We start from the raw sequence: 12,422 nt of genomic DNA, 5'->3' as shown, positions 1-12,422 counted from the left end.
AAAGCTCATGTGAGGGGCTTCATTTAAAGTCTTCATTTATGCCATCATGGTAACTTGAACCTTCAAACTGTATGAATATAAAGAACAAAATGAACAAGACAAAAAATGCCTAGACTTAACATCCTGCAGATCAGGGAAGCTTTCGCTGAAATAAAAAATATATTATTTTTACAATGGAACAGATCAGATCAACAGCACAATCTGAAACCTAAAGTAGAAAAAAGGAAAAACAAACATGGAATTCTCTACAGGAAGAAAATAATGGATGTGAACATGGAATCACCTGTGACGTTTATATTGGAGATAAGGGCAAATAGCCATTTAGAGGAAGTATAAAAACTACATGAAGACAAATACTTATTCAGAGTAAATTTCCACATATTTGATGACGATACCTATACATGGGAATAAAAATGAGCATAATGTAACTTTGTTATGAACAACCGTGCATAAGATTAATTGCTTATTATTGTTAATATTACAACAGGGCATATATATTCTATTGTAAAGTGCTATAATACAGTATTATTGTAATAACATTTTTAGCAAACTATAGAATACTATTTCCACTAAAAGCATATTAATCTTCCCATAATTTATATAAGTTACTTCTAAGCCTGCTTGTCTCTATTGTGAGGTTTTATTTGGGGGCATCTGCTCTCAAATTCACTACTGTTAGAAAATTTCAGACTAAGTCCTATTCAATTAATCACTCCTATACCTTTCATGCCAGATTAGAGGATTCTAAAAGACAATTAGAATATATGACTTTAAGGTTTTTTAATGTATTGATTTTGTTGTGATGAGATTACAAATTGTAACTTCAAGCAGACTTCAGAAACTAAGATTGCACTATTTCTTTGTAAGCAAAATATTTCCATTTGCCACTTTTTCTCTTCTTATCTTTATTTCACACAGAAATGAAACACCCGGTGAAATTATACTCTAGATGTGATTGCAATTTTCGATGTCCTCTGCCAGATTTCCACAATCAAAATCAATGGGAAACCCACAGGAACTTGGAAGTCACAGTTACCTGAGGTCCTCACTTAACAACCCATGCAGTCCTCACTTAATGGCAGCATCTGAGACTGCTGGAACTGTCATCATTAAGTGACATGGTCATGTGACTTCACACTTTACAACCACATTGCTTAGGGATGTCAATTCTGATCCCAATTGTTGTCATAACCCAAGGATTATCTACCCTGTTTATCCAACAATACGGCCTCCCCCAATAGGAAGTCCCAGCATGTTTTATAGGTATGAAATGAAATTAAGCCCCTCCCCCAAATTAAGGCCTATATTAAAACATGCGAAATGGGGGGAATGGTGGGGAGCTTGCCGTAAGGGAAGTACTTTTGTGGCACACCCGGATATGGTGCTGCCTGCATTGACCCCAATACGAAGTGCCCCACCAACGCCGAGGTCAATATCCAAGCCGTCACCGCCCGCCCAAAGATGCAAGGGGGGGGGGGGAAATTAAGTCACCCCCGAAAAGACGGCCTAGCCATTTTTTCGGGGCTCAAAAAAAAAATAAGACCCGGCCTTATTATATGAGAAACACGGTATATCAGTGGAGGTATGTGCTTGTGTGCCCATCTTAGGACAAGAGTCACTTTCAAAAACTTGAGAATTCTGGCAATATAATAAGTGTTGCAAGACAAACTAAGTTTGATAACATATCTTCAAAAAACAGCTACAAAATTTTTAAAACTTTTCAAAAATAAAATAATCATAATAAAAATTCCTGGTAATCTAGAAATATGGTAGAATGTCTGAGTATAAACTTTTGTGAACATCTTTATACACATTTGAATAATTCATCTATACTTTAGTTATTTTAAAATTTCAGATTTATTTTAGCAGATTATACCTCTCCTTTCTCAACATTACATAGGCCACTAGCCTTGGATTCTGGAGTCTGGAATGCTGCCGTTGAAAACACAAATATCTTGTTATATTGGGGGGAAGGGGCACTTATTTAAATATGACCTGGAATACAGTAAAATTTGACATTTTGAGGAATTTCAAGAACAACCAGCTCAGGTCTTCCCAAAGTGCTGCATCTTGTTGAGATTTATAGAAAGGCTAATTAGTAAAAAAATCTACACACATACAGATAATCTTCAACTTAAAACCATTTGTTTAGTGACTATTTGAAGTTACAGTGGCACTGAAAAAAGTGACTTATGAAGAGTTCTTACACTTACAACCATTGCAAGGTCATATGATCAAAATCTGGGTGCTTGGCAACTAACATGCATTTATGACAGTTGAATTGTCCTAGGATCATGTGATTACCATTTGCAATGTTCCCAGCCAGCTTCTGACAAGCAAAGTCAAAAGGGGAAGCCAGATTCGCATAATGACCACATGATTCATTTAACAACTGCAGTGAATTCACTTAACAACCACAGCAAAAAGGTCATAAAATGGGGTGTGACTCATTTAACAACTACCTTGCTTAGCAATGGAAATGTTGAGCTCAACTGTAGTCGTAAGTCAAAGTCTACCTGCATGAAAACACCAGCACAAATACTTCAACGAATGCAGTGGGTTACTGATACATTATCGTGTCATTTATTTTAATGTATCAGCAGTGTCACTTTTGCTGAATAAGAAGATGATAACGTGTTCCATCTCTACAAAAAAATGTGTGACAATATTAATTTCCTCACTAACTCAGCAGCAGCAATATGATAAAGATGAAAAAAGTCCAAAGGGGAGGAAAACTCAAATTATATGACTTGATTACATTATGACTATTTCTCAGTATGAAATTATTTTCACAACACACTATAAAACATGGGCATCTAAACGAATCTTCACCATTATAGGATTTGTAAAGTTATTAAAGAAAAAAATCTTATTAAAGCATTCTAAATGACAGAAAACCAAACTTTTTCCTCTTTTATTCTTTTAAATATATACTATTAACAGCTAGCAAAGGATCCAGATCATAGTAGAATTATGACACCAAGGTAAAATACATGTGTGTATCTGTAATTATTGTTACGATTATTATTTTCATGTCATTTATTATTGTTCTGTGTCACACTGGGAATATTAAATGAAGCTTACACATAATTTATTGTTCCTAATTATGACATACCTGACAAATCTGTGATGTAGTCAACTATTATAGTTATAAGGCTAAGGTGCAACAAAAGACTTTATTTTTAATCTTGCTTCTACTCTAAAATCACTAAAAGACTTTACCTAAAACACTAGTTCTTCCCTCGAGCCTTAGCCCTCTACCATATGGAGAAAGAAAATAGCCTACCTCAGGGGTGTCAAATTCAAGGCCCAGGGGCCAGATCTGGCCCACAGGCTGCCCTGGAAACAACGGACCGGCTCACAGTGTCTCTGCCAGCAAAAACGGAGCTCAGGAGGGCTGCGTATGGCCTTCCCGACCTCCATTTTTGCTGGCAGAGGGTTACAGGGGACCGTCACTGCCAAAAACGGAACTCGCGAGGGCCACAGCGGCACTGCCAAGCTCCGTTTTCACTGGCAGAGGGTTGCAGGCCACTGCAGCTGAAAACGGAGTTCGGGAGCCCATTTTCCCTGGCAGAGTGCTCGAGCCATCACAGGCGCCCCCGACACAAGTGACGTGGAGCCTGGCCATGCCCACCCCAACCCCCTCAAGGTCAAACACAACCCTGAAATGGCTCTTGATGAAATCAAGTTTGACACCCTGGCCTACGTTATAGGGTCTACTAATTATTAAATACTGTGCTCTATGTCAAATAAATAAATCTAAGTTTATAAATGCTGGCTACCTAATATTTTTTAGATCATGTACATGCTACATAAATTTAAGTACTTCTTTCTTACTGGTAGGGAAGAAACACTGTCAAAGCTCCATACTGGTGTCTCTTCTTTCTCTCCTTTATAGCTTCTGCTACAATATAGAAAGAGCAGCTTCTAATTTCTCCTTGCAGGGACCACAGAATTTCAATGCACAATTTATGCTAACCTGATGTTAATATTTATTGCCTCAGTAAATCCTATTATCACCCTGAAGAGTTTTGGCCAACTGGAATGAAGTGAGTCAAGGAATTAAGTTTAAGAAGCAGTCTATTACCTAGTTATTTTGTTTATCAATTTATCTGAACTGCAAAGGAACACTGATTCTTTTTGAATTACCCAGAGTTCTGCATCAAATTATGTGGATGTCATCTTATCCACCAGCATCTTGATATATTAAGAATAATATGGAACCACGAGGTGACTGAAGTGTACTTGCTGAATCAGTGATGTCTAGCCGCAAAATGTCAGTGTTTGCAATTCACAAGCTAAGCTAAATATATAGGTAAATGGGAGAAGATGGATGTGTTTCTCTGTAACCGGTCACCTGAAATATTCATACAATGCAAAAACAGTGAAACCCCTCAGCGCCTTTTTAGAATTGAGAAACATTTAAATTGCAGCAATAAACAAACTAAAAAAGAAACACTTATGTTTGTTTAAATAAATAATATTGGTATGCTAGTTTGGTGTACTGGTTAAGGTACCAGGTTAGAAAGCGGGAGATAATTGAAATAAAATTCTTCTTCTTCATCATCACCATCACCATCATCATCATAGAGTTCTAGTCCTACTTGGGCAAAAAGCCAGCTGAACGTCCTTGGGCCAGTCATTCCCTCTAAGCTATAAGAAGCAGGCAATGGCAAATCACTTCTGAATAACTTTGCCTATAAAACTACAAGGACTAGACCAGTTGCTAGAAATCAGTGCTGACTTGAAGGTATCACACACAAAAAAGCTTCAAATATGTTTCTTGCACATGCCCCTCTGATATTTCTAGAAGCTGCCCATTGTTTTCCAAGTATCTGTGTAAGCCTGAAAAAAATATGCTGCTGTCTTAAGGAGGGCTTACAATATTTCGGCATTTTCCCTCTTTGTATGGCCATATGTGGATATCAGATAAGAAGTGATCTGTAATGGCAATGTCTGCTTTACTATGTGGGTTCTAAAGTAAAAGCAGTCCAGTTGCTGAAGTTTCTGCAACTTTATTCCATTTCTTTTCAAATAAATCTTGTTAAAGGAAATGCTAGGAGAATGCTACTTTGGGTTGAAGTGGACTGCCAAGAGCTCAATATGATTATATTTGTGTGACATCTGATACAAATATGTAAGTTGCAGCAAAATTTACGTGATAATAGTGTCATGCATGTGTTAACTATCACTGCTTTTCCGTGGATGCCTGCCCAAGGTACATATTCATATTTAATCTGTCTTCCAATATTTGCATGTGGAGAAAGAAAGAAAAAACTGAGATGAGTTAGCATCATTTTATAACAACTGCTATCTCAACTGATTTCAATGAAAACCTTTATAATAAAACAAAACAGCAGATTTATATAAGCTTATTCATTGAACAAAACGACGTCTGATATTATTTTTCTCATAAACCACTTGGTGGCAGCAAACACTGAAATTTGATTCTTACCTGCAGAGAGTGTTCATTTCCTGTTCTAAATTCTTCAAGTTGCTGTAACTGCCACGGAGATAAGCTGTATGACTCATCAGAAGGCCTGGATTCTGGAGGATTTGTACGAAATTGTTCTGTAAGCCACCTTTGAGTCCTTTCAGAAGATTGAATGGAAACCTGGGATGGGACTGCAGCCTGTGGTTCCAAAGTTATATATTCTTGATGAAAAGCTTCAGAGTTTAATGGAGCAGGCTTGCTTTCAGGTAAGGCACTATAGGTCATATCTAAGGCATGTCTCCTGTTTGTGACATCAGGAACCCCCCAATCTTCTTTGCTGCAACTTTCAAATTTGTATTTGCAGTTCAAAGTAGAATTCTTTTTCTTCCCATTTTCTCTGTCCTCAGACTTCAATAGTTCCATACTATTGTACAAGCAATTTGACCTTAATTGTGGTGAAACAGTCTTGTCTCTCCCATTTGTATCCAAGTTGGTCCTGCATTCTGCTGAATAAACATCCCCATCCTGGTTACAACTAAGAGGTGTGCTGAGTTTAGACAACGATGACCACTTCCTTACAGGCCTCAAATCTTTCATATCAAGAGAGCTGTCCAACATGCCCTGATGCCTGCTTTGAGCAGATCTCAAAAGGCTTGTGCTCCACTTTGCAGAACTGGACTTCAGAGGTTCCCTATGTTTTGAAAGCGAAGTGTTGATATGAGATGGCATTACATGGGCAGTGGGAATTGAGATCAACGAGCGGCTGGGCTTAAACGAGGAAGTACCACTTGATGTGGAATGATCTGGGAAGAAAGATGTTCACCATGTGAGTTCTTGTGAAATAGCCAGTCTTAATGGGAATAACACAAAGAAATAGGTTTAAATTACTTAAAATATACACTTAATATACCCATGAACATCGACAGATGTAGTGGTAAGAGATGTTGCATTGTATCATGGCACAAATGACTCAAATGATCTATTAATGTTCTTTTGCGTCATACTACAAAATTATGCAGGTATTTTATTCAAGTCATTTGCATCATGGGATATAACTCTGACATCACTATGACTTTTAACTGTACGTTTTAAAAAATTCTGCCAAGATACATATGGACATTTGGCAACAACTGCTATGAATTCTACCTTATCACTAGAAAGTAACCTTGCTGAAATACACTGTTGTATATGAACTTTGAATGGTCTCCTCCTGCAGAGAGTTATACAGTACTAATCAAATGTTTACCAAGAAAGCTTATTTTTCTTCTAACAAGCCAGTCTCAGACTAGGATTTTGTAATTAACTTGACTTGCTAAGGAAATAACTGTGCAGAGAGGGGGGAAGGGAGGGAGGGGAAGAGGGAGAGAGAATGGTAAGTTTTTAACAATAATACCTGGGTGCAGTTCTCTAATTCTCTTTGCAAAAAGAGCTGAACTGAAGCAAATAGATTCTGTATATTGTTCATTTTGTATGAACATGGACTATGAAAACTGCTAATGTTTGTATTTTATTGAATTCATCCTTTTACTTCTTCTTATTCAATTTTTGGAGAATGGTTTTGGGTTTTTTTAATTTAAAAGTATAAGTCTTACTGCATACAATCTACACAATTGTAAGGTATATTCATACTTAATTCCTTTTAAGATAGATATCCATTTATTTTAGCAGGTCTTACAGTTGACATATAAATACAAGATTAAGGCCTAATAGAATTTGTAGCAGAGATGTGGAAAAGAAAAACAATTTTACACCCAAACTACAGAGATCAATAACATGCCAGGAAACAGAAATTATATCAATTATTTTGTTGGTTGGTTGGTTTATGAAATTTAATAATGAGAAAGTAGAAAACTTTAAAAGAACACAGTTGCTTTTTAGTAATAACTTCAGTTTGAGATATCTTCTAAAAAATAATTTTAAGTAACGAAATAGAAAGTTGCACTTGGTAAGTAGAACTTAAACATTAGGTGACATGTAAATGCTATTTTTCCTCTGTTTATGATATTCAAAAACTAAAGGCTAATATCATTGTAAGAAATGTTGAAATACACAGACAATATAGATACGCAATAAGTTGGGGCCAAAATGGTAAGGATGTTTCCAATGTTTGGTAGGTACCCTTTGTTGCAACGTCGTATGAACCTTCCCAACTCTCAGGAAGGGGCCTCTGTGGGGAAGAGGAGGCTGCAGAAGAACGGAGGGTGCGAAAAGGTTCTATCGTGCTCATAAAACAGGAGGCCAAATCAAAGGCTCTACCTGGAAAAACCCAGAATGTTGCAATGGCATGACAACTGTCTCAGTCCTCTCATTCTGGCTCCATTCTCAATCTGAAATATCAGAAGGCTTACAGAAAATCCCAATGTGCCAATGTTCCTAGACAAATAAGCCAGTTAAAATTAACATAGGTGAGGCGGAGGCAGCTCTCCCATGCCAAGCAACTGCTGCTTTGCATCAAAGTCTGCAGAGATGCAAAAATAAACAGCTAATCCTGGCATTAGAACCTCCTACATTTACACAGCTCAACCTCCCCCCTACGCTGCTGCTCACGTTGCTGTTACACAGGAGGCTTGTTATAAGTCGTACCATTTATTCTTTTTGCCACATTTCTAGTTTTTTGAAATGGAGAAACAACTGAAACTTTCTTTCATTCTAGTGCAATTTCTCTAGAATAGTATTCAATTCTCTGGGTAAAGAATCAGCCACATAAATCATTGGAAAGCACAGACATGATAGGTAGGAATACCCAAAGATCAGGCTTGAATTTCATTACATATGATACCTCTCATATTGCATTTCATGGATACATCTGTTAACCAGTGTAGCCAAATACATTGTTAATTATAAAATACTAGCTCGATACCTGTGCTTCCCCATGAAACGATGTGGTCTGGCTTTGTTTTTGGGGAAGAAAATAAGGGGGAGGGAATCTGCCTCTGCTACCAGCATCGATCAGTATTATTCTGGCTAGCATCCTGTCAGTGTGTTTAGAAACTGAAAGAGCATTTGCTGTGTGAGCAAGGAGACAGCTAGGAGCCTGGGCGTGGCTTAGCTCAACTTCTGTACTAAAGCTGCTTGGTGCTGTGAAACTAAAACTGAAACTCCTCTCCTCTGCTTGTGTTTTGCATTTGGAACAGATTTCTTTTCAGGTGGGGAGAGGGGAGAAGAACTCCTTAGCATCAGAGCATGTTATTAATAATATATGAAATACTAATGCTCTGATGGTCATTTCGAAAAATCCTTTCTTAGAGAGCCACCTAGAAGCCAAGGGGAACATACATACCAAATTTCAAGTTTGTAGGCTTTACAGTTCTGGAGATTTTGTGATGATGCGTGAATGGTATTTTGCTTTTATATATATATAGATTTGAACTAACTCAAGTACTGTATATTTAAATGTTATACTAAGTACACTCAGAAATACTTCTGAAGCACTTGGCTATAAACAATAGGTTCCCAACATGGTGCTGTACTATGAGGTTGGCAACAATGTAGACATGTAATATTTCCTATAGGTTAAGATCCTCCCCCCACACCCCCCATGGGCCTGAGAGTCCTGATTTGAATTGATGATGATGTTTCTTCTTAGGATATGAAGATGAAGTGCAACAGTTTTCTCTTAAATAGCATACAAAGAATACAAAGAGTTTGAAAACCAATCGTTCCAAAAGACCGGCTCTTGGGCTCACCTTCTTTCAAGCCTGGTAGATATTGTAGGAAGTTAGCACCCACCCCTCTCCTAGAAAATTGAAATATCCTAGGAAATATTAACAAGGCAGAATATTTCCCCTAAAAAGAATAGAAACTCAGAAGCAGAAACTCACCTCAGAAGTGGCTCACCCCCACCTTTGTTAATGGGTCAGAATACTTTACATAACAAAGATCTCCAGGTAAAACTATAGCAATTGCTCAAAAGCCCTTTCAGGGCATTATCATCCAGCAAGGTTCAACCAAGCCTGGAACTCAGGGCAGCCTACAGAGTTGCTCCCATGGGAATCTGACAACCAATTAGAAACAAGCTTCAATTCAAATGCCAACAAAGGTTATAAAACCCAGGCACTCTCAGCATATCAGCCCTTTTTGACCTTCTCTTCTCACCTTGAAGCATGTGATCATCTTTTTCACTTTAGAGCTTCAACCCACGTGGTCCTGTCTACCATTAAACCATCTTTCCAAATAGCCTCCATGTTTCCAGTGTCTTTTTCCCCACTTGGAACTGAACCCAGAAGGATATTTCTACCAACAATATTTAAGCCAAATAACACTACTGAAATTCAGAATAGGCCTTTACCATGGCAAGATGTAACGAGTCTCCAACAACTCTTTTTGAGGGGAACTTACCGAGTACTGGTAGCCCAACTTGATGGTTAAGAACTTCCATTGCTAAGTGATACGGCTATAAAGGGCAAAATTATGTGACTACGCACTTAGCAATGGCAATTCTGGCAATCCCTGGTTACTGGTTGTTAAGCAAATCATTGTGGGACATTAAGCAAGGACCTCATGTGACTGTGACTTCCTGCCAGCTTCTCCGTTTACTTTGTCACAAAGGAAAGTCACAAATGATGATCAGAGAGGCCTTGTGAAGGGTCAGCTACTAGCCTCAACTGGGTGTGCTTCTTCAGCAATGGGTGGAAGAAGAAGGCAAAGCGCAGCTGGGGCCAGCAGGGAACAGTAGAGGTAGGCAGCAGCAGTGTTGGATGGCAAAAAGGGAAGAGATGGGGGTGGGGGGAATAGATGGATAGAATTTGAAATGTACTTGGCATTTATAAATGTAGGCAGGTTCCAAGCACCCAGATGTTCATCACATGACTGGGGGGGACACTGCAATGCCTGTAACTTTGGGGATCTGCCATAAGTACCACTCGATCAGTGTCATCGTAACTTTGAATGGTCGCTGAAAAAATTATTGTTAAAGTGAGGATTATCTTTAATTTAAAATACCACTTACTGGAAAAAGAGCAATTGTTTTAACATTTTCTTGTTCATCCCTTCTGAGCATTTTAAATTTGAGTAATATATTACAAACATATTCCCCATCTTAGTTGCATTACAGAAATAGAAGTTTAAAAAATGACTAATATATGAATATTTAATCAGCTATACATTCACTGGGGCTTATACTCAGGTAACTCTGCAGTAGGATTAAGTGGAAATAAACCTGTGATGTCTCAACAGATGGTAGAATTTGGATGGGTTTTCCTGGACTTAGAAAGACATGGGCAGAAGATCATCAAGGAATACCAGATTTGTAGGCTACATATGGAAGACAACAAAAATATCATGGAACCTGACAGCGGCAGACTATTTCTGAACTACCATGAAGAAAACTACATAGACTTGTGAAGCTACTAGGAATCAAGCTCAAGGTTTTTACCAATGCTTAATAGCAACCGCATCCAGTTTCCTGTGGGTATTTTTAGAGGAACAGTCACGGTAGGTTCGCTCTGAATACAAACTAACTGCCCCCCCCCCCCGTCCTTCAACTGTTTCTTCTTTAATTGTGACTCAATGAAAAGGCAGCTTGCACTATGATAGGTTCTGCACAGTATTCAGCTCTTCCAAAGTCCCATGTTTTGAAGTCTTTATTGATTGCTGGTTCCACCAATTAAATAGAGTGAAAATCAGGAGTCAATCTAATTAAACAGAGATGATAGTTTTCTACTATATAACCAGGAGTCATGATAACTGCTGGAACAGATATAATTTTACCAAATCATTTGCACTGTTCGGGTGTTCAGTTTCAATTTTTAAAAAAATCCACAATTAAATGAATGTGTATAATGGATGTTTTCATCGTCAACAACACTGAGGAAAAGGTGCCAAAAGTATTTCTATTCAGAGAGTTTTGTATCAACAACATGACTTAATGACACCTCTGTGGTTTTCTTTCTATTTAAAATAAATATTTAGTTACAGAATTTTATTTCACTATACTGTAATCACTTAGAAGTAAAGTAAGCAAACGATTAAGTCCCTGAAAGAAATGCCACTGCAATGTTTAAAGCATTACAGATTTATTGTCTAGATGAAGCTACAAAGGCAATGTGGTGGTGGGTGGCTTACAAAATTAGTTATTCAGGTCAATCCTTTCTTTTTTCATATGATTACTGTTTACACCCAAAAGCATAATATTGCATTTTCCTAACCACCAGCCACATTCAATATCTGAATGTTCTATTATAGAGCTATACTGAAAAAAAAGAAGTAGATCTCTATTTTTCACTGAGCAAGCCAACAATCGGCTCAATTGCATTAAGATGCAACTGCTCTGCTATGTTCCTGGCTAAAAAAGAGAGATCAACACAACAGAAGTTGCCATAGTTGCCAAATACAAAGCCAAGATAGATGCTGTTTACTAGCAACCTACTTAATCGGTTAAACTGGCTATTTGCATAGAAGCTGCCTTACCAGATCAGATCATAGCCCCATCAAATTCACCATTCAGTTTTCAACAGATAGAAGTCAAATGCCATCAAGAAGCCCAACAATGAAGGGTACAGCCCTCCAGGACCAGGAATACATTATTTCCATTATCGAAAACGGAGAACCCTTAAATGCCTATAGTCAATGAATTTCTCCATTCACCTTTAAAATCAGTAGCTATCATCAATGGGTATCACTTATAGACCAATTCAAGACTTACCCCAGAGGATTAAATAAATGATAAACAGAGTTTAAAAATATATATACCAGGAACATCTCACATATAATTACAACTATTGTTACAGCTGTAAATAAAAATCCTTGCAGGAACAATCCTAGAAATATAGTGTTACTATTTGTATTGTTTGAGGTATCTCATTTATAGATAGTTCCTTCTATATTTGAAGGCAGATCTTCTAATGCTTTATTTCTGCCTATAGCACTGTAGGGAACTGTATGTACATTGATGCAGTGCTTATGACTTCAGATTAATCAGGTTAAATAGAAACAGATACCTGGACAGGCTACCTAAAAATACTTTCTTTTTAGAAGCTCACTGCTGTAT

At 37.6% G+C, this 12,422-nt stretch overlaps 1 protein-coding gene across 6 annotated transcripts in view; it reads right to left on the bottom strand.

The window, feature by feature from the left end:
* The window catches only part of CEP85L (centrosomal protein 85L), a 103,141-nt gene that overhangs the window by 48,710 nt on the left and 42,009 nt on the right, over positions 1–12,422 (bottom strand). For all 6 annotated transcript variants that reach the window (XM_026666046.2, XM_087972761.1, XM_087972768.1 and 3 more), the window contains one exon: positions 5,456–6,237. In XM_026666046.2, coding sequence (XP_026521831.1) covers positions 5,456–6,237 — 782 coding nt within the window. The remainder of the gene's footprint in view (positions 1–5,455; positions 6,238–12,422) is intronic.

Source organism: Notechis scutatus, chromosome 1, assembly GCF_049901735.1.
Source record: "Notechis scutatus isolate UNSWTSFEM ecotype Mainland chromosome 1, rNotScu1.2, whole genome shotgun sequence".
In the NCBI taxonomy this organism is placed as follows: Eukaryota; Metazoa; Chordata; class Lepidosauria; order Squamata; family Elapidae; genus Notechis; species Notechis scutatus.
Note: the sequence above shows the minus strand (reverse complement) of the source record. Positions and strands in the feature narration are given on the sequence as shown.